The sequence below is a fragment of the Ixodes scapularis genome, unplaced genomic scaffold (assembly GCF_016920785.2).
Source record: "Ixodes scapularis isolate PalLabHiFi unplaced genomic scaffold, ASM1692078v2 PGA_scaffold2__306_contigs__length_199485367, whole genome shotgun sequence".
NCBI classification, from domain to species: domain Eukaryota; kingdom Metazoa; phylum Arthropoda; class Arachnida; order Ixodida; family Ixodidae; genus Ixodes; species Ixodes scapularis.
Genome location: NW_024609857.1, coordinates 125,810,009 through 125,833,131, shown reverse-complemented (window position 1 = coordinate 125,833,131; position 23,123 = coordinate 125,810,009). Strand labels below are relative to the sequence as shown.

Below are 23,123 nucleotides of genomic sequence, written 5' to 3'. Positions count from 1 at the left end.
TTTATCTTTTGACTAATCAGAGCTAGCCGGCCGCCGTGGCACGCGGGTGCGGATTAGTGGTACGCGCTGTCGACAGATGGCGCTGCCTATGCTGACGCCGGAGTCGGACGGACGCGGTCGAGAAGGGTCACCATCGCCCATGTTGGCGTCGTTATGAAAATGTCAAAACTACAGCTGCGCTTCTTTGGACCTAACTGTACACACACCACGATGGCGGCGGTGAACTTCGAGGATGGAAAGATGCAGTTCAGGGATCGGAGGGCACCCAGGAAAGACCGGACGGAAGAGAACACGCCGCGGAGAGCACAATGGCGAAAATGGCGGGAGGTCTACCTCGAAAATGTTCGACTGTTGTGACAGAGATTGCAAGGTGGGAGCGCTACCGCATCTTATCTGGACTTCACCTGCGCAACGCAGGATCACGGGTGAGCACCTTTCTTCACGCAATGGGAAGAGAAGCTGAGGCCGTCTTCACTAACAGACGCCAGCGGCCGATCTCCCTTCATCTCATGAATACCACCTCTGAAAAAGCGATTCAACCGTCGCAAGCAAGTGGCTAAACCCGGAGCGTGTACGTCACCAAACCTATTTAGTTTCATTCTCCAAGTTTTTAACAATAAAGTATTGTCAACCTTCCATTTTGTGCCGTGTTGTTGCTAGAGTTGGTACCAACTCCAACTGGGACCAGTTGTAACTGAGACCAATTCCAGCTGGGACCAACTCCAACTGGGACCAGCTGCAACTGGGAATTGTTCCATAAACCAGTTGCAACTGGGACCAACTGGTCCCAGTTGAACGACTCCAACTGGGACCAGTTGCAACTGGGAATTGTTCCATAAACCAGTTGCAACTGGGACCAGCTGGTCCCAGTTGAAAATTTTCGCCTGGGATGCTTTCTCGAAAGAGGCAATTTTATCTGAAACAAATGATACATTCACGTGCGCCAAGCGGGACACGCGTTTTCGCAGTTGCAGTTGTCCATGTCTGGTGTATTTAAAAAAAAAAAAGAAAGAATGTGGATTAGGCGATTGTCAACGTGCCGCTATCCGAAAAGCGAAATGGCAAGCAAAAAGAAAATATAGAGTGCTTACAGACGCTCGAACTAAAAGGGACCCCTCAACTATCGGCCACCGTAAAGCGTTTTCTGTTGTTAAGCCAAAGATTGAGGCTTGAATACACCCCACTGCCACCCAGAAAGTACAGACGTTTAGTATGATCCCCCCCCCCCCCCCCCCCCCTTCGAAATATCGGTTTTTAATGACCCGCAAACAAGAAAAAAAAAAGTTTTGTTGCCCACTTCGTTTTCTCCTGTGTCGAACCTCAGCGGAAGACGAGGGGCCTCCACAGCCAATCAAGCGCAAGTTCAGAAGCGACGTCGCCTGGCTCCTCGAGGTCGGCCGTGTATTAGTGCGTGACGACACCTCTGGACTGGCGCTTGATTGACTCTGGAGGATCCCTAGCCTTCCGTTGTGGTTCAACAGGAGATAAAACGAAGTATGGCTGGCGCCGGAAAAGTAAAATGACCCTGTAGAGGAAAAAGCCTTTAAAAAAGCCGACAGGAAATTGATGCCACTAGTACTTCGGACGCGCTGGTAACGAGTGGCAACTTTCACAGGTCAAATTGATTTACGACCAAAGCGATTCTTTGACACGCCAGCAACAAACACACAAAAAAGGCAATAATACCTCTTTTCTGGGGTGTCTTTCGCACCCTACGAGGACCTCCTCTTGGCCCCGCCCCGAGAGCCGAGCGAGGCCCCCACCCATTTTTTCTTCAGGTGTGGCCCTGGGCTCCAGCGTCCCTAGCCCCCACCCCCTTAATCCAGGGCTGACGCTGTCAGTGTCTGACGTGTTTTTATGTGTACCTTGTTTTCCCCTTTTGCCTTCGCATACCAAGACACTTTAAAAGATTTTGTTGGATACCCGTCTACCTCAAGACCATCGGCAACGTGACTTTATCTCTAAATTTTGCTATGCTGAACTTTTAATATCATGACTACGAAAGCCAGCAAGAAGCTAACCAGCTTTTTTAGCCCTGTGCCACGCGCTGTTTCTGTAAATCGTGCTGCCGAGGACAGTAATCAAGTGCCTACGACTGCAACTAATGAGGGTGCGCATCCTTCCTCCGAAACGAATTGTGATCACCTTAGCGACGCTAACATTTCAAACCTGCCCGAGTGCTGGAACCTGGAGCAGAGCGTGTTCTTCAAGAAAGAAAATGAGTGGTTGAGCTTCGTGGACGGAAAATTAAAACGCCTGTCATGCTCAAGAGTTGAGCATTTAGGCAGTCTTGGTCGAAATTCCCTCGAATGGGCAGAGGGGGGAGTCAAGGCACCCGGTGACAGCAAACAGAAGCAACAAAGAGCTCTGCGGAAAACAATTTACCAGCACAGGGAATCGGATGCCCACATCAAGGCTCTGGAGATTGACAGGACAGCCAAGAAAAGAAAGCTTGAAGAAGCATTCTCTGAGCAGCTAAATGAACATCAGGAAGCCACAAAAAAAATATTCCGAATCGCGTACAAACAAGCGAAAAACTGCCGCCCATTCAGTGACTTCAGTGATGAAATCGACGTGCAGACTGCGAATGGTATGGATCTAGGCAGGGTTTTGCACACAAATGTCTCATGTGCAAACATTGTTGATCATATTGGAAATGAAATGCAGAAGAGCATGTGCAGAGCTCTTATAGAAGACGGCGCAAAGTTCTCTGCGCTGATTGACGAGAGCACTACAGTCAGTGAGCATTCCACGCTGATTGTATATCTGCGCTCCGACTTCGGTCACCTACAGCCAGTTACTGTCTTTCTGGACCTTGTGGAAGTGACAGGTGGGACGGCGGCTGCATGGTATAAAGGAGGCCCTGTTGACTTTCCTGAGTTCGCACGGTTTGAGTATGAACGTGCTAAAGGACAAGCTAGTTACTTTTGCTTGCGACGGAGCATCGGTGCTGCTTGGGAAACATTCAGGAGTTGCGAAGCTTCTAGAGGATACATTTCCTAACCTAATCACATGGCACTGCTCGGCGCACCGGCTTGAGCTGGCAGTCGGAGATACAGTCGGCGACGTGCAAGGTATCAATCACTTCAAAATTTTCATGGACAAACTCTGCTGCTTGTGCAGCAGTTCTCAAAAAAAACCGCAGAGAACTCGAAAGCTGTGCAAAGGACTTGAACGCCTCCCTTTTGTGTGTGGGGAGAGTCCTGGATACAAGGTGGGTGGTGTCAAGCTTCAGGACTGTGAATGCTCTCATGACATCATACCCTTCACTGTACGCTCACTTCATTAAGTGTTCCGAGGACCCCAAGCGAGACACCAAAGAGAAGGCACAGTATTTAGGGCTTGCAGAAAGTCTGTCGTCAGTTGAGTTTGTCCAGAACTTGGCACTGCTCCATGACAGCTTGGCCGAGATCTCAGAACTTCCTTTGAACTTTCAGGTGCGTGCCATAACATTGCCAGCGGCGCACAACTTGGTGCCAAGGCAGATTGCAGTTTTTGAAGCAAGAAAAGTCCGCCCCGGGAAAATGTCAGTGCAGGTCAACGACGCAGTGAAGGCTAAGTGCTTTAAAGATATAAAACTGCATCCCTGTCGAAAGTGCGATCGAGCTATTAACTCGACGCAGTTCTACCAGAGCCTGGCCGACAACATGAGGACACGACTTCTCACCACTCAGTCTTCTCGTAGCAGCAGCAGCAGTGTCGACCACCATGTGACAGTCTACAGAGAGCTGATTGAAGACATTCGGCTGTTAGATCCCTCAACCTGGCCCGGTGAGCTGGACGTGCTTTACGGGAAGGACAGAATAACTCGCTTAGCACAGAGGAGAAAAAAACTCAACACGGCTTCAGAGAGTATGTTGAAAACGGGGGCAAAAATGTCCCTGAGAAACTCCGAGGGGTTGTGACGGCTGTGAACTGTATTCCCGTGTCAACTACTGACTGTGAACGAGGGTTCAGCGTGATGAGCATTATCATGACGCCAATGAGGTCATCGCTGTGTATAACGAGGCTATCGACACTGCTGTTTATTAAGGTGAACGGTCCACCACTGCAACGTTTTTGCCCAGATTCGTGCGTGACGTCGTGGCTTTTGTCAGACAGACATTCTGCGCTTCAGGTTAGAGCACCAGCCCGCAAAGCATGCAGTTAGACGGAAGGCCAGGAGAAGTTCTGGAAAATTCTTCAGTGACCCTGTGCGGTATATATATAGTTTCTTTTGTCGCTGCTGATGTCGGGTAGATGTCATCTTAGGATGAATGCTATATCAATTGCATGTGCTGTATAACGAGCCGCCAACAATACGTCTTTAAGAACTCATACTTTTGTTAATTAGTTGCATATTATTTAATTTTTGTTTTATATATATGTACGCTTGGTTGTTGCTATACATTTATGTAACCTTCACAACGTTGCCATGCTTTTCAGGATGTAAACTGCGCGACGCCGTTAGGGCGAATACGACATTGGAGCTCTTTCGATTATTACTTCGAAACGCTATTGGTGGGCAACAAATTTCACCGCTTAGGTTAATGCACTTCCAACGATATTAGTAGTTTTGATGACAGCCTTTCGATTCTAAAAGAAAAACTGCAAAAACGGCGATAGCTTTTTTGTGGTAACAGTGTTGTGCTTTGTACTTATACATCTTAACTCGTTTTTATTTTGTGCGTGCCTCTCTGCGTACTCTGGGCACATTTTGTACTGTGTATTTACGTTCAATGACGACAAGTTGAAATCGTGCCCATGACGATGGTAATCTTTTAATGAATAATTTATACGGTATTTCTCCCTTTGCGGCCGAGCAGGGTCAACAGCAACTGAACTAAGTAAATAAAAGTATATACAGAACATTATTTTGTAAAAGTTGTCTTCCAGAAGCCCATACTTTCACAGTAAAGAGTTTGAGTTTAACGTGCCGTTTACGGTACCAGACACTTTGCAGTACATTTTCCGATGAATCGTGACGTTGTCAGGTATCGCAACCTGAACATGGAAACTAAAAGACCCCCACTATCTCTCCATCACACCAGCCCGTGGAGGTAGCTCAGATACATCGTGCTAAACTGGTCTGCGGCCTCAACACCATACCAGACAGCCAGGGAAAGAGTGGTTCTCCCGAATTGGCGAAAAACAGTAATGAGCGCGCAAACTTTATCTATTTTTAGGTGCCAGATATTTTCGCATCACAAGCCCACAAATATTTAAAATGTATGTAGTGGCGGAGTCGGACCATGTTGTCAGCACTTAGTCTCAAGCGTCTGTTAGGAATTAATAGGTTGCGTGGATCGTGGTATTAGTGTAAGCGCTGTATTTTTTAATTACATCACTTTGTCATACGGCAATACTTATTGTATTTTTTATTTACAAATACATACTGTATTTTTAAGTTTGCCACAATGCCCCCCCCCCCCCCCCCCCAAGGTATGTGAGGTGAGACCCCCCCCCCCCCCGGCAGGAGGGAGACTTGAAGCCCTGAACCGATCAAGGGTTTATTTCTCACGCGATGTGAACCCGAGCAATATTTAAAATAATGCCCTTGTGAGAAAACAAATTGTTTTTACTATGTTCAATAAACTCATGGAAACTCACTTAAAACCTATATCACTTTATTTTCTTTTTATAAGTTATGAGACTCTTATTAAAATGATTTTGCGTGATTTTTTTCCGAGTAAAGTTGAGCGTATATTGCCTTCTGGCATTCGAGATAATAAAATCAATCTTCCAGTCAGTATATAATTCATAATTCTTGACGAGGTCAAAAACTGCTTATTACGTACCCCCCATTAAGTTGTATAGTATACAAATATTTTAATTCTAATTGTCTTTAATATGATAGAATGGCACGTGAATGTCACCAGCAATATTATAATAAAAACCGAGCAGGGCAGATCATCCGTCTCGGAGCCTTCTGGAGAGGGGAAGAACAATTTAATTAAACTAGACTATCTGCCGTTAAGCTTACTACTTTTTTTTTTTGTGTATGCCAAGGCAATAGCATCATACTACTCACTGCTCTGCCACTGATGGTCTGCAAATAAATGATTCTTTATATAAAAATTTTAACACATTCTAATATATTATAAATTTGCCATTCACGCTGCTTTCACCGACACTATAATTTCAGAGACGCTAAAAAATAATTGTTTCAAGTGCAATATTACATAGCAGTGTTATGAGACTACCTAATCGATTTCTTATATCAAATAAAATAAATAAATTGTGCTCTAACCATTACGGAACTATTATTCTTATTGCTCCGTGAGCTTTAAAAAAATTGAGAAGTGTGGCCTTCATTCTTAATCATCGATCTTTAGAGCTGTATCATATTCATACTAAAGCAATCGCATGTAGTTTTCTCTTTTTTTTCTAAATAAATGTCAAAGCGCCAAAGTAGTTTTCATTTCGCTAGAACGCCATTTCAACATACCACAGATATGTTATCGTAACCCTGAGTTCCTTGCACGCTGTCGAGGTAGTAAGATATAATGCCACGCTGGCGTCACGTAGCATTTAAAATTGTCGTAAAAGCTTACAAGGTGAGTAAATCAGAAAGGTTAAAATGTCATTATTTTGCGCGTTCTTTGTTATTAAGGACTTCCTGCCCTAATTTGGTTTTAGATCGGAAATATTACATAAGCATACGATAAGCGTGACGATACCTTATCGTTCGACAGACGGCACCAACTTGCATTCCACGACAGGTCCGTTGACTATCGTCGAATTTTTCGAGTTTGTTTTATGTTTCACGTTTCTCGAGTTTACTTTCTACCACTGCAGCCTACCGTAAACGTCCGTGATTTCCTAAACCCCGACTGGGGCGCGCGCGCACCCATCAAACCGCGCCTTCCGCCGAAATAATAAAACGGGAAAACCGCGATCGTTCCGCTCCGTTCCGTTCCAGCAAATCGACTCAAGGCCTGAACGCTTCAAAGACGTTCGGACCTTGAGTCTCCCTCGCGTGCACTTCCGACATACACTCCAAACCGGGGACCGTTTTACACTGCCGCCACGCTTAGGCTTCGTATTATGCAATCCACCTACCCCCTTCCAAAGCCACCAAAAAAGGCGCGAAGAAACGAGCCACCGCAAATCCAAGACCTAAGCCTTTCCACTGCGAGAACCTCATTCTTGGAAATGATGCATCGCCGGACATCTTACCTGTGATGTGGGTGGCATCGCGGGCTCGGGCCTCGCCCCTGGCGACGTCAAAGAATCGACATCGCGTCGATAGCTCCCGTGCATCCGTGACGCTCGCGGTCGCGGTCTTCTGAACGCCGCTCAACCTGCACCAAACAACAAAACAAATAAAAGAGCGCGAATGACGAGAGGGCTGCAATTGCCAGGCCATTCGTCCGTATCTCTATGTATCGTGCGCGTGTGTAGAGCATTGGGACCCGGGAAGATTAGATACGGGAGCCTCCCTCCCTGCTACCTTCTCCACGTCCTCCTCGCGCATCTCTCTCGGCACTGCATTTCAAATGGCGAGCTCGGAAATATGCGATGACGACGACGGGGAGCCCGATAACAGGTGAACGTCGCACCGGGGCTCCTTGTGGGGCGAACTTTTGTAGACCTCGGTGCTTTGAGATACGCGGAGATGGTTTTGGTTTCATTTCCGGTATCTTCCGAGCGTAATTTGCCTGGGAACTCCACGCGTGATTCTCTGTGGACGGCGCTGGTCATTTTAAATTGCCTCACTTTTAGAACCAAGCTGGTCACAAAAACGGCATCTCATCCGATGCGGGAAACAACCGTGCAACGCTTCGAGAGAGGTTGTCGCTTCATGATCAACAACAAAGAGGGGGCACTGGGCCAACAGGCTCGCAAGTATCTTTGTGTGAACACCGATTGTAGTGCGCGATGCCATCTAAAACTGCCCGTTTGGATTTAGCATTTTTGTTTAAACAAAGATGGTCATGCCACTTGAGAAAAATTATATTGCATTGTTTGGGTTCTATATATCCATCCTTTTTTCTTTCAATTAGCGTCCTTTCAGTAACGCAGAGATAACTCGTCATGCTGGATGTTCATATTGCTTTATTGACCGCTGAGAAAATCCGCCTGGTCCGGCTTTTGATCCCAGGGCCTCTCCAAGACCAGCAGAGCGTTCGACTTACTTAGCTAAGCAGGAGCTAGCAATCAGTAGAGTAAATGGTTACCTTAGTGGGCCGTGAATCGAAACCCGGACCGAGCGGATTTTTTCATTTACCACCAGTCGCCTACGGGGCGCGAGATGGGCTCCGTTTTCATGAACATGTCGATTTATTCTCACGCAATATTTTAGTTGGTTTTGGGTAAGTCGTCTTATACGCTTTGTCGTTTGCGGGGGTACCCCTTAGACCGCGGTGAGCGGCCTACTGCGTTCTCTGAGGAAAAACTAATGTTACTAGATTAGCTCAGTTGTGGAACTCCCGCGTAGTGTGCTAACCCCCTCACTCCCCTCCCGTCGTTTAAAGCGCCATCTAGATTTTTGTTTCAAAACTGCGTATATTCCATAGAGAGTACGGTGAAGCGCCATCTAGACGCTGTGCTTCAAAACATGTACGTTCCACTGAATACACTGCAGTTTCCACAGCAGCCGTCCACAGCAGCCGTCCGCAAAACGGTGGCGCGTCGATCGACGGGAAGCGGTCCATAAGGAGAGAGGGAGGGGGGAGGCGATGAGGGTACTGCTCGTGGGCCGCTTCTATGGGCCGTTTCTATGGGCCGTTTCGTATCTGAGCTAACTTATACTTCGTTTCAGCTTCGGTCCGAGCGCGGCCGATGTTATGAGCCGAAGGGCCAATCAAAGAGCGAAAGAGGCACAAAGTCATGGCGTGCTCTCTGCAGTTGATAGGACCAGCCGGTATTCGCCGTCTCTCTGTGCGTGCTCCTTCGCCGGCTAGTCCTATCAGGCGCGGAGAGCACGCCATGGCGTTGCGTTTTCTGCGCTGTTTGATTAGCCTTTCGGCTCGTAACATCGGCCGCGCTCGGACCTAAGCTGAAACGAGGTATAGTAACGATGGGGAAAACTAAACGTGAAAATGCTTTTCTAGTGGCTGACAGGGCTCACTGTGCGGCCTATTTTTATCGCGCGTCTTTCATTGTGATTGGTTCTTCGACGTTCCTATCGGCTAATCCCGCGATGTGATTGGGTGCGGAGCGATAATGAGATGCTTAAGAGTTGTCGGGCCCTGCTTTTCTTAGTCGGCCAGTAACTATAATTCTTGTACATCATTAGGTAAGCCTCTTGTCAATTACTATTTTGGCACATATATTTTGTTTTATTATTATTTTAGCGATGAGTATTTGAAATAGGAGGTCATTTGTCTGCTTGTCGCGAAACAGCTGCGTTGCAATCGCCAATAGAGCCCGTTGGAAAAAAAAAATAATTGAATAAGCAGATTGCCGTACATCTGTCATTCCTAGCCCTTTCTGTGCGAGTGGAGCCCATTAATTAGAGTCGTGAAATTGATCGATCAAACTACCGACTAATAAATTAATTGCGGACTAATTGATTAAGATATGTAACAGCCTCGGGTTAACTTTTGACAGATTATAATGGTATTTTGTCAAACGTTGACCCTTAGGCTGCCACAAATCTTGCACCGTTAAGGGCTCCTATGCGGTGTGCAAACATTTTTTTTTTGTAGATTTTTTGTTTGATGTCCTTGGTGTGCTACCATTGTCGCCTTCAGACACACGCCTAATAGTTCTAAAAGGGGGTCCACATCAACGCCAGTTGCATTTTGAAGTGATGTTATGCCTTTCTCCTCGATGTCTCGGTCAGAACGCCGAGCTCGTATAGGCTAATTGAAACTAAATAGTGGGCAGACCTCAAGGTATCTAGCATGGAGATCTACCCACTACCCTTCTAAGCAAAGTCAATCAGAACTCGGCGCCGTCCTGACGCCACGGCAACCCCTTAGCAAGAAGCAGACGACCTACTCTCCGCATTCGTTTCAGTCACTGCTGTAATGTGCTATTAGTTACAAAAATTCAGAATAAACTTCTTTTATTATTAATTCAATTTGGTAGGCGCTAGCATGTCAGCGCACGTGAAGTTTCGAGAACTCACGCAGATTCTTGAAGTTCATATAGGTGGCGTTTCAATGTAGTTATTAACCGCTATTTCCCTGGGTGTGTCAAACGTAATGAATATAATTGTTTCTTACCGGATTTTAAAAATCTTGCATAGGCGCGTATTCCTCCGTGCTTTTCGATGTACCTTGGTTGCTCTGTAGGCAAGAGCAAGACTGTTCGCACGAAGCAAGAGTCATTGCTGAGTTCCACCAACGCTGCGTTACGTCTCAGTTCTATAGGTGGCCGAAGTTGGGTACGTCTGCAAGCTTTTATCGCCCAGCGTTCAACCTGGCCACGCATTTACAACTGCGCGATAAGATACGAAGCTCGCGGGCCATTGAGGAGACGTCATCGACGCGACGAATTGTCCAGACATTCTTCAAATAGTCGAAGCAGGAGGCACGTAAGTTCCGCTACACGGGGAACCCCGTTCTCGTCATCGGTCAGGTATATCGGACACAGTATTTATGTCCTCATGACGTGACAGCTTACGCCACGTTGGACATCATTCGTCCGGTCAGTCACGGGGTTTTTCGCCATATCGTTTTAACACTTCCCATAAAGGCCCGTTCACACTCTTGCAACCGAGTACGACCGAGAGAGACAAGACCGGTTTTTAAGCCTCTTGCGATCTCTTAGGACCAGCTCCGCTACATCGCATCCGGTCCTAAGAAGTCGCAAGAGGATTAAAAACCGGTCTTGTCTCTCTCGGTCGTACTCGGTTGCAAGAGTGTGAACGGCGCTTAAGAGTAATCAGTTTTTTCACTAACATCTGCGTCGGCGGAGCGAAGTATCATATCTATATCGGTGCCCGTAGAGAGGAGAACATAAAAGATTGGGAGCTTTAATTACTTTTTTCCTTCTAGTACAGAATGACGCAGTCTACGTTGCATCAAGGGCCGCCAACATATACCGGCAATTAATTTTAGTAACTATTAAATTCTAGAACAATAAAGGACACTGACGCGGGTGGCGTCGACGCTAACCAGCTGTCGCCAAAACTATTAAAAGTGTCTAAAAAACAAAAACAAGAAGAACATTCAAAGGAAACAAAAGCACGAATTCCTCCGAGTAGCAGAAGCGTGTGTATGAACGCACCCTAATATAAGGACATGTTCAGTCTTCGAACCGAAGTAACTAACAAACTGCGTGACTACTGATTTATATTCTAATGTGTTATATCCAGAAGTCCAGCTCGGAGACTTCGTATCCGAGTCTGGAATCTAAGCTCCATGGAGCTTGGAGAGCAGAGCGTGCAATCCCCGATTGCACGCGATTCCACCGACTTTCGCTGCTCGGCCAACGCCTCCTAAACAACAAGGCCAGAGGGTTGAATTTTTCTGCGTCATTTGAAGAGGCCAATTCGGGGCATGAATTTGACACGAGTCAACGTTCGGCTGGTTTCCTCACTGACTGAAGACGAGTCCCAACCAAATGATGAGATGCAGTACTCCTTTGCAATACATGTTCTGCGTTTGCCTCTTCTGGTGACGTGCTGAAATTCAGTGCTACCGGCTTTAGTTTTTGTTCATTTTTTTCCCCCGAATGGCCAACAAACTGTGATTTCGAGTGGATCTGAGAAAAGACTTTCTACATGCTTTGCATTCAGAACGCTTTTAAAAAATGCCATAATGACAGCCATTTTTTTTCCGATTTTTCTCTCTCTTTTATTGGGAAAGAAACTGGTCCGACGTATTGCGTTTGTTGTTCACTCTCGAGATTAAACTTAACGCCTGGGCCACACGTAGGAGCGATGGGTTCTTTCTTTATTCTAGATATGGACGTCAACTGCTCCGCGAGGAACACTTTGAAAACCTTATGTGAGTTTCCTGCAAAACCCGGAGATGAGCAGTTACGGCGAAGAATAATGGGATTCCATCAAATCATAAATCTGAAAATAAAATTAGGCAAAAAAAAGATCTGCATTGGGACAATGAGCAAAATAAAACGTCATGCTTATTTTTCTCCTAATAATGTGCTAGATTATTCGCTTGAATTATATTGCTCACCGTGATCGGTTATTTTTGTGTACAGCGGGAAGGTGAACTCACAAACGTTTATTTAGGGACGTTTACCGACCAGTTCACATGTGCCTCACTGTTAGGGTGACCAGACGTCCCGTTTTGGCCGGGACAGTCCTGTTTTTGAGGCCCACTTCTGCCGCCCCGTCTTTTTGTCCCTATATAGAATCATGTACCATTTTCGCAGGAGTCCATAGCTTCGAAATCGGCACCAAGCGAGTAGAAGCAGACCGATACTATGCCTCTCGCTACAAATATATTTTACAAAAAAAAAAATGAAAGCCGATTACAACACCTTGTAAAGCCGAATTAGAGCGCAGCTCTTGAGGAGGAGGAGGGAAGGGTACTGAGGGGAAGGTATACCCCTCCTTACTCATCCTACCTGCTACTCCTCCCTCCTCTTCCTCCTCCTCCCCTCATCCTTCATGCTCCTCCTCCCCTCCTACCCCTCCCTTCTCTCCTCCTCATCCCTCCTCCTTCCTCCTCCCCCTTCCCCTCCTGCCCCTCCTCCTCCTCCCCTCCGCCTCGTCCTCCCGCTTATGGTCAAGAGCTCCAACGAGTCAAGATGTCCAATAGCCACGTGACAGCCGAGTCAAGAGGTCCAACGAGTCAAAAGGTCCAATTCGAGTCAAGAAGTCCAACGCGTCAAGAGGTCCAACGAGTCAAAATGTCCAATTTGTGTCAAGAGGTCCAACGCGTCAAGGGGTCCATCGAGTCAAGAGGTCCAACGCATCAACTGGTCCAATGCGTCAAGAGGTCCATCGAGTCTTATTTTTATCTTCTCTGTTTATAATGATATTGCTATAAATGGGGGGGGGGGGGGGGGGGGGGACTGCGTGTGACGGTTACTGACTGTTTCACCTATTTTAATCATTTTGGAGCTTACAAGTACTACATAGCCATTGGAGACAAGTAGACAAATACTATTTGTCACAATGTATATGTATTTCAGTGTTAAATCATGGATAGTGCCTGGCGACACATTTTGGACTTGTAGAACTTCATATCTCTGTTCTAGTACCTCTGTTCTAGGACTTATTTATACCATTTCTACGGAAGTGTCTCTCATATTCCCGAGATATAAAATACAAATGTACCTCAGCCCCCCATCTCGCATTTAGCCTTCCCTTTCATGTATCTCAGTATTTGTAAACGCAAATACTTCGTTGGGTAACTTTGTCCAGTCCCGGGCTTTTGTATGTTTTATTAAAAATATGATGCACTACTATTTAATGCTTTAGTTTTTATTCACTGAGTTCACCGATTCACTAAAGAGGCAAATAACACAACATGGGAAGAAGCTCAAATATCAATGGAGGGCGTCTCTAAACGAACCCAAATTATGCCACTTGGTGTCCAATAGAGTGTTGCTAATGAATGCGAGCATTGTCTCCTTGAAACGTTATGACCGGTGCAAGCTATAGCAGGTTAATTTGAGCCGTTGGCTTACTTAAAAGCAGAAATCATTCACAAATACTTATGCTAGCGATATGTAACTCCTTTACTGATCTTTATTTTTAAGAATGCTGTGAAATAAACCATGAAACTGAACGTTTCATGATTTAGCATTCTTGACACGAATTACCTAACACCGGTTTGTCGATATCATATGCATTTACTTTTAGTTGAAATTACGCAATGTGTTAGTCGGTTGGAATTGTAAGATGGTGGGTTACTTGCTCAATTATTTTTAGAAAATTTGGTCATAGAGATTTAAGTCGATTAAAGAACTGTTCGTGTCGGAAAGCAGGTCGATCTCTGAAGCCGATAGATCTCTACTTTGTCCAGTGCTAGGCCATGGCTAAAAATGACTAACTTTGCATGCCATGCTGCGCCAGGGCGAACTGTCTCTTCAAGTTCTTTGAAGACCAAGCACTTCAAAATATAAAGGAAGCTATTTTGACGAGATGTGAACAAATTTAAACAATTATTACAACTTTTGAAAATGATGTCACAGAAATAAAAAAAAGAACTACGTTCAGTTATCCTGATGTCAAACAACGTAATAGTGCTTTGGTGTGATGGTAGACGTCGAAATAGGAAATAACTATGGACATACCTTTTGTGTGTGACGAAAGATGTGTTCAAAAAAGTTTTACAATTATTTCGAACCGAATGTCGAGTAGTCACTTCCTAAAAAAATTCATCTCAAATCTCGATATTCGCGGGGGAGAGCAACACGGGAGATGCAGATTTGCGACTTTGTGGTCAGGGGTAGAAGAAAGAAGGCACACAGGTCCCCAACACACGAATGGTGCTATAAGCTTGACAGTTTATAACAGCAATGATTTCCGGTGTTTACAAATCCAGTGCCCAGCATGCAAACACCACAGCCCAGCAGTCGCTTCAGAAACCAAGCAAATCACGGGTCATACGCACGAACAGATTACATCACCGGCCAGAAACGATGTATCAAAGCCGTGTTCGTGAGATCCCCCCTGCCGTGTAAACGACTTCAAAGCTCAACGTTTTGCTTTTTTTTCGACATTTTCTTCTCCGCCTTTATTGTTAGCATCTCTGCTGTCTGCTTTTTTAATGCGTGAGCATTACCTGGCTCAGTCAGCGAAAAAGCCGTCGGCAAAATCCGTCGTCAAAATCCTTGACTTGTCCAAGACAATCCAACATAATATTAATAAAAACAAACTCTGGGAGTATTGGACCTCTTGACGCGTTGGACCTCTTGAAACATCGAGGCACGAGTCAAGAGATCCAATATGGGTCAAGAGATCGACGGCGAGTCAAGATGTCCAACGCGTCAGGAGGTCCAACGCGTCAAGAGGTCCAATATTGAACCTCTTGACTCGTTGGACCTTTTGACGCGTTGGACCTTTTCACTCAGAATCTCGTCCTCCTTCCTCCTCGTCCTCCTTCCTCCACACGTGACGTCACGAGAATCCGGCGCAGTGCACGATGGGATATTTCTCATAATGCACCACGCGGTTACGCCGACGGCGATGACGACGGCGACGCCGCTCAAGACGGAAACGGGCGCCTAAGAGCTGCGCTCTAATAACCGTAGGTACTTTTAAATATTTACCCAGAGAGTAAAATTTAGAACTGTTCTTGCCCACAAACACCTTTTCTCTCGCAAAATCGCGTGTGTAGGATTCTTTTTTTTTTAGTTACTGGATATAACACGGATGCATAACCATGTAGAAATAGCACGCATATAGAATTTCATTAAATGTTTTCACCCAATCTAAGGCTTTAGTACACCCCCCCCCCCCCCCCCCCCCCCCATTTTTTTCGCTGGAATATCTCGTTTTTTACCTCGAGGAAAAGGGTCACCCTAATCACTGTTCTGGAGCGATAGTGGTGTAATACGTGGCGCAATCTTTTTATCCAGTAAAACATAATCGCGCATCTTGAGTTGAGCTGCGTTGCAGTGATTTCAGTGGTTCCATTTTGTTGGCCAACTTTCATCACTACCTGTAGACGCTCAAGAAAATACGGGACCCCACTGCTCAAGCTGACATGGCTGAGATTAGTTTTATTTATTTATTTGTTGGTATATTTTTAGTACTAAGATATCGCGTACAAAGCTTTATCCATGTAAAAGAATATGGCATACCAACAAAAAATTATTAAGGTGGCTGAATCAGTCCTTTTGCGGCATTCTTAAAGTAAGAAGACTTAATCATTAGGGCTGCGGATGTGGGAAGCCGACGACAGTTAAAGCAACGTAGTGGGTGTGAACAAAACGTGTTACAGACGTGGTCCTGAGTAATTACGACTTTATGATTGTGATAGCACCAGTCAGATGAGGCCCTTTAAAGGTTGTACCTCGGCAACAGGCCCACCTGTTGCATCGCCAAACAAGGATTTAAATACTGAATTCCCCTTGTGCCATTCGCAATAAAATTCGGGCCTTCAAATCGGTGATCGCCAAACCGGCCAGGAATCGTCCAGATCACGGCTCGTACCAACGATGCTAAAAAGCAAGCCTAGCGAGGCCACGTCTTTGTTGGTGTTTTTTATGTCATAATCACATAAGATTTGAATACCAATCTTAGCCAATACTGGGCACATATTGGTGGCGCTTCGATATGAGGCTTCATCTAAATCAGGGGTGCACAACATGCGGGCCGCGGGGTGCGTCATGCTCGTGGGCACTTCCTCTGCGGCCCGATGACATGGCACTGCGAGATATGCTCAAGACGGCAACCAGTGCGATGATGCCAGATATTGAAAACCTGTCTCTCATTTATTAAAAACCTGCGTAGTCCCCAATAGACGTTTCTTTGGCCCGCGTCATTTTTGAGTTCTGCAGCCCTGATCTAAATCATGTTCAACGCCCTCATTACATCGGCAAGTTTGGCAGTAGAAAAAAAATCAGTTAACGTTCTATTTTTATTTATTATTTTAAATAGGCGCCTATGTTTGTTAAACAAATTCATATTGTTACAGTGAAAATGAAAAAGATTTATTATGCACTGAGAGAAAGGAACCATAGAAAAATAATCGTTATTTCCCGGAACACAAAGTTTCCAACTTCGTCCTCTTTACTTTACCCTCGTCCGGTGGTTTTCCTCTTCGTAAATTATTCCACTCCGGACGAAAACGGCGTCTAGTCGTTTGGTGCAAGCAGATAAGGTTTGACCCTTACAAAAAAATGAAAGCCGTTTACAATTCCCTGTAACGCCGGTTAGAGCGCAGCTCTTGAGGAGGAAGATGAAAGCGTACTGAGGGATAGGTGACTCCTTGAGGTCACGTGACCTCAGGGGTCACGTGACCTGAAGGGATCACATGACCTTAGGGGGTCACGTGACCTCAAGGGGGTCACGTGACTTCAGGGGGTCACGTAATTTCAAGGGGGTCACGTGACTTCAGGGGGTCACGTGACCTAGGGGTGTCACGTGACCTCAGGGGGTCACGTGACCTGAAGGGGTCACATGACCTTCAGGAAGTCACGTGACTTCAGGGGGTCACGTGATCTAGGGGTGTCACGTGACCTCAGGGGGTCACGTGACCTGAAGGGGTCACATGACCTTAGGGGGGTCACGTGACCTCAAGGGGGTCACGTCACTTCAGGGGGTCACGTGACCTCAGGGGGTCACGTCACCTGGGTGGTTCACGTGACCATCTTGAGGTCACGTGACCTCAGGGGGTCACGTGACCTGGGTGGTTTACGTGACCATCTTGAGGTCACGTGACCTGGGGGGGTCACGTGACCTCGGGGGGGTCACGTGACCTCGCGGTTACGCCGACGGCGACGCCGACGCCGACGGCGACGCCGCTCAAGCCGGAAACGGGCCCCTAAGAGCTGCGCTCTAATATGTATGGACACTTCTAGGACGTTCTATAGAGCAGCGTCCATAGGCAGAACAAAAGGCGTCTATAGGCAGACCACGACCTTTGTTGCCTCCGTGAAGTCGTCCTATGGCTGCCCTATAGAATATTGGCCAACGGACGTTCTATGGACGTCCTATTCTATGGACGATGTGTGGTCATCCTATACCCTCTCTATGGTAAGACGCCATATAAAGCCCATAGGGACTCTATAGGGTGTCTACACAGGGTCTTTACGGTGTCTATAGCGTGCCTGCAGAAAACCCATACGAAGTCTACAAGGAGTCCCTAGGGAGTCCACGGGAAAGCCATACAAGGCCTACACAGGGTCCTCATGGGGTCTGCAGAGAAGCCATACAAGGTCTACAGGGAGTGCCTACAGGGTCCGCAGAGAAGCCACTCAGTTTGCAGTGGGTCTGCTACGGGGTCCGCACCGACCAACGTTTCTAGAGCAAGTCAGTTGAGAAACGCTAAAGAGCTTGCTCTGAAAAAGAGCACCGATCTGTACTCGAAAACCGAACTAATAGCACCGCAACGCCACCATTCTACCCGCAGCGGCCACTCGGATAACTCCACGACCGCGTGTGTTGGTTTGGGACTGTCGATATTCGACAGCATGTGACTGTTTTCTGCTTTGGCTTTAATCGGCCACTTCGGCGCCGAAACATATACGGTAGAAGTGGGATGCCAACCCCCGCCTCCCAGGCGGACGCGCCGCGAATTGCAACCGAAGTTAGGACGCACCCAAGTCGGGACGCGCTACCTGAAGTCGCCGGTGAGGCATGGCTGTAAAAAGAAATAGTAATTGTGCCGCAAGACCCTGTAAGCTAAAAGTGTATGCAAACATCACGCCCTCGTCATTTTGTAATATCTCCAATAAAAGTTTCTACAAAAAGAGCTTTTTCCCATTTGTTTTTACGCAAAAACGTGCTCTGTAAAAGTTATTTTAAAGAGTGTAGGGTCCTTAGGGGTCTGCAAAGAAGCCATACAAGGTCTATAGGGAGTACGTACGGGGTTCACAGGGAGCCATACAGGGTCCACAGGGAAGACATACAGGGTCTACACGGGCTCCTTGTGGAGTCTGCAGAGAAGCCATACAGGGTCTGCACAGAGTCCCTACGGGGTCCATAGAGAAGCCACTTTAACCGATGGTGGTACCGCGGTGTGAGAATCGCACTCCCTAGCTCCTGGATGATTGGCCTCATAATAAAATGGCTTGCCTACACTTTCCTAGCGTGAAAAAAAGAAAAAAAAAACATAGAGTAGGGTTTTGATACTGCGCGTATACAGCACAACTAGAATTACTTACGCGTCGCGCGCAGACCCAGCCTAGTATACCGCTGTTTTACGACGATCATCCAAATGACCGCAATTTTGATAGGCACCAGTGCGCCCCCTATGGGTTGTGAAAGTTGCGAATATCTACGGGGGCCACAGCGACCCACATATATCTATCTACCTCCCACTGAGAAAGTAAAAACATTATTCCGGCACATACTAAACACTTCCATCTCCACAATGAATATACCCTGAGGTGGGATATGCCTCCAGACATCAATGTAACATATTGATACCCGAAACTTAATTAACAACTCTTTAACTCGGACACCTCGCTACACCTAAAGAAAACGTCTACCCGGCATCACTTCACTAATGTACCAATATATAGCTCCCACCATAGAGAGGCAATAGGATGTCCATAGACTCACCAGGACCATAGAACGGAAATAGGAAGGAATGAAAAACGTTTTCTTTCGCGAAGATCTCTATAGCGTTGTTGTGTCCATTCTGTGGCAAACCAGTGGTACATAGACGGTCTAAGAACTGTCTACAGGAATCCATAGGATGGACAAAGGGGTAATAGAACGGTAAAAGTATGGACATAGGACGTCCATACATATTTTTGTAGGGGGAGTCGCATAACATGTACGCTGCCGACTTGTGATCGCCTTCTATCTTACTTTTGAGACGATGACAAAGGTTCAACAACGTAAGTTACGTCGCTAGCTCGTGCAAGGATGCGATATGGGCAGCCGTATCGTGGAAACATCTTCTGGCAGAGTCCTACTGGTCGTTCTGGTGTCCATACTAGAACAAGGTCACCCGGTGAATAAGAAACGAAGGTTTGTATGTTCAATTACCCTGAGGCTGGGGTAGAGAAGAAACATCAAAACGTAGAAGACAGAAAATAGATGGGATGACATCTCATTTGGAGAAGTGTTTGCAATTGGTCGTACTCTAAAAAAAAAAAAGTATTGTGTTACACCTTTTGTTTCATAAAATACACCCCAAAACTTCAGTTCGACGTAAAGCACACTGATCTCCAACCGCCAGTACTAACTTTCACGATCGAATGAATAGCCAAGTAGTACAACTTATTAAAATAGCTAATGCACGTGTTACAGTCTGCAAAAATAGATAATCGGGGTTTTCTTGACCCTACAGGAAAACCTGTTTCTTTCTGTTGACTTTGATACGTACTTTGGCTGTTTAACAGCGACCCCGGAAGTGTATTTTACATGGGGGGGGGGGGGGGGCGGGGGCGGGGGCTAGTGATCGAAAAAAAGGGGGTGTGGAGTGAAAAAAGAAACATTAATATTTTACAGTTTATGGAAGGTTTATTATCACTACCTATACCGTGTGCCCATACATTCAGACTAGGACGAGTACACCTGTATCGTTTCATGACCCCTTAATTACTGATTTTTTTTTCAATTCATTTATTTACTCATATCTTACATATGGGGACTTGAACAATAAAGCAAAACATACAACAAAGTAATCTTGGTGGTTAAAGTATTTAGGGCTCAAACCGCCTCGTCCACCCTCTTCTAATAACCGAACTCTCGTGTCCCAAACTAACAGACTTCTGCATACAAATAATGCAAGAAGTAATTAAGACTAAATGTGATTGTAATATAGCAAACTCTATCATTTTGGGCACATTCACGGGCATCTCTTATAAGGATCAAGGAGGTATTTTCAAACTCCTCTCCTACATGCTCTGTTTTAGGGGTAAAATATTTCCATTAGTTTTGGAAATGGTCTTGTTTCTTCTAAGTTCAGTAATTTAGAACTTCGCAGCCATTTAGACGTATTACTCTAAGCCATGGGACATGGGTGGCCAGGCTAACCCGGCCTAAGAGCCGCAAACAAAACCACTAAACTTCCAAGGGCCGCCAGAAAGAGAAAAAGCAGGAGAAAAAAAAAGAGGGTTGGTTTGGGGGGGGGGTCCAAACTTTTTTTAGACCAATAAATGAAACTTGAACTACTTTAGGTCTATCGAAGTCAAAAGCAGTCCAACTGCACGTAAATATGGTAGTGGTAGCACAGGACGAAACCGCAACCTGTCTCGATTTAAAACTCGTTCCTTTCCACTTCTTGGGGAAGTGCTCATGTGACAGGAGGGACGCGGGAAAGGAAGGGGTTGGCGTGTTAGGAATACTGAGGAGCCACGAGCCGCACTTTAACACGCAAAGAGCCGCAGCTTGGCCACACTGCTTCTAGCTAAGAATAAAAAGTCATACCTCAGAGGCTCGTAAAAAGAATTGCAGTGATCATATCCCTCGATGGCAGAAAAGGTGTCTCGCACTGGCAGATCAGACACGGGCTCCAGAGCAGTTGCTTGCAGTCACTGCCTCTCGAAAACTTTTGGGGGACATCTCAAGAGCCGGCTCCTTGAAACGCCTGTTAGTGGTTAGAAAAAAAAAGCTTCGGGAGGTTCACCGATATTTATTTTTGCTTGTTTTAAACTTGTCGTTTCGGAAGAAAGTTTCCAAATGGAAATGCGTTAAAAGACCAAAAATATACAAACAATAATGTGTAGCATGTATGTTGCTCGTGTAGCCTTCGGCAACACTTGCGTGCGTTCCAACTAACGATTGTCTGTACAACGCGTCGAGGGTGCCCCAGTACAATACAGAACCCCGTGGCCGTCCTTCCGTCTGGTTTCAATTAGAAGCGACCTCAAAGGGACCGCCAACGTCAACAGCTGTTTGCTCCCTCCGACAAGGAGGGTGGGAGGCAACGCTTACACTTTGTTGCTCTGGCACAGTTTTTTTACAACGAGCTCACAAACAACAGCTCGTCTAGAAAAACCGCTTCCCCTTCGAAGAAAAAAAGATAAGGGGGGTGGGGTTGTGGGGATCGGCACGACGTCAGAAAGCCAGGACCCAGAGGCTCCACTGAGTTTTGTTCCACCTCTAGGTCTGAGCTGTTCTAAACTAAAACCGACTAGCATTTTTTTTTTTTTTTTTCAAATTTTAGGGGACTAGAATTGCAGCCCCCTTAGCCCGTACGGGGTAGAGGGAGGCCTTGAGCCAAATGCACGGGGGCTCAGCATATTGCCCAGCAACCCCTGGAAAATGACAGCGGGTGCTCAAGCCCGCGTCCCCCCCCCCCCCCCCCCCCCCTTTCCTGCTGTTTAATGAGTTATATCGGATTGCTATCAAGACCCTCGTAAAGGTAGGAGGCACCAGTTCGACGTCGGTGTGCTGTACGTCGAACTGAAGCTTTGGGATGTATTATATGGGACAAAGGGATTAAGACTTCACCCTTTGTTCTGGGAGTGTAGCGGGCACACTGACGCTGCTGAAACTCTAGTGTACGAAGGCGTGCCAGTTGGCGTGCCTCTTCTGCGCGGCATACGGCATCGGACGCGTGGTCTGTGAGGGTAGGGGTAGTTGGCAGCGGGAGGAGGGTATCTATCATTAGGTTAAGTTCATAACAAAAAAGTAGGTAAAAAAGAGCGGCAGTGTCTTGGCGGGAGGAGTTGCAAGCAAATGTGACGTAAGGAAGCACTGCGTTCCAATGGCGATAATCGACCGAGATATACATTGTCAGCATATCAGCAAGCGACCTGTTTGGGCGTTCCTTGAGCCCGTTTGTTGGCGGGTGATAGCCGGTGGGTTCTCTTGTGGTGGGTAGCACACACATATAACATTTCGACGACGATTCGTGATACAGATGGGCAACCACGATTGCGGGAGTTACCTGAGTATGACGTCTCTTAGGATAAAGTGTGTTACCTTGACAGCTGTAGTTGTCAACAGGGGCCTAGTGATCGCGTATTGTTTAGCGTAATCAACAGCAATCACAATCCTGCCGTTGCGGAAAGAAGAGGCATGAAACGGACCAAGAAGATCCGCGCCGGAATATGTAGAAGACGAGCAGGCTTGGAAGGGGGAGTTTTGCGTCCTTGGCAGGAGTCCGAAGACGAAACTTATCTCTTGATGGTTCTATGCATATCAGGCCAGTAGAATCGATGCTTAGCTCGTGCATACGTGCGAACAACGTCTCAATGACTAGATGTTGGGGCAATCAGCAATTCGTCAAGAACTGTGCATTTGAGTTGTTTAGGGATGACCAAGAAAAAAGAAGGCCTGACTGTCTTGGTCGAAAATTATGTCTGCAAAGAACACCATTTTCAACCGTCTAAAATCCAGATGATTGGGAATTAGAACGAGCTGTAATTTGACTGATGATGGTTTGCAGAGCCACTTCACGACGCTGTTCGTTCGCAATGTTTAGAAAGGGAGAGATATGAAGAATAGGAACGTCGGTGTCGTCCGCCGTTTGATCAATAGGGTCAACGGAAGTCGGCGTCTTGGCGGAGTTTTTCCGACTCGTAAATGATCTTAACCTTGTACCTCTGGAGATGGATGGCCCAGCGTCTAAGGCGGCCTACATGGTTTCTTAACGACGACAACCAACAGAGCATGGTGATCGGTAATGACAAAAAAAATGGCTGCG

The 23,123-nt window shown here is 46.4% G+C and overlaps 1 protein-coding gene across 2 annotated transcripts in view; it reads right to left on the bottom strand.

Moving 5' to 3' along the window:
* Nucleotides 1-10,281, bottom strand: part of LOC8039194 (membrane metallo-endopeptidase-like 1) — a 62,263-nt gene extending 51,982 nt beyond the window's left edge. Inside the window, exons 1-2 of one of the 2 annotated variants that reach the window (XM_040207928.3) lie at nucleotides 10,155-10,281; nucleotides 7,159-7,283 (exon numbers count right to left, since the gene is read on the bottom strand). In XM_040207928.3, coding sequence (XP_040063862.1) covers nucleotides 7,159-7,242 — 84 coding nt within the window. In that variant the 5' untranslated portion in view covers nucleotides 7,243-7,283; nucleotides 10,155-10,281. Of the gene's footprint in view, nucleotides 1-7,158; nucleotides 7,378-10,154 lie in introns of those variants that run through there. The other variant, XM_029966490.4, reaches the window with a different exon arrangement.
* Between the last annotated feature and the right edge of the window lie 12,842 nt (nucleotides 10,282-23,123).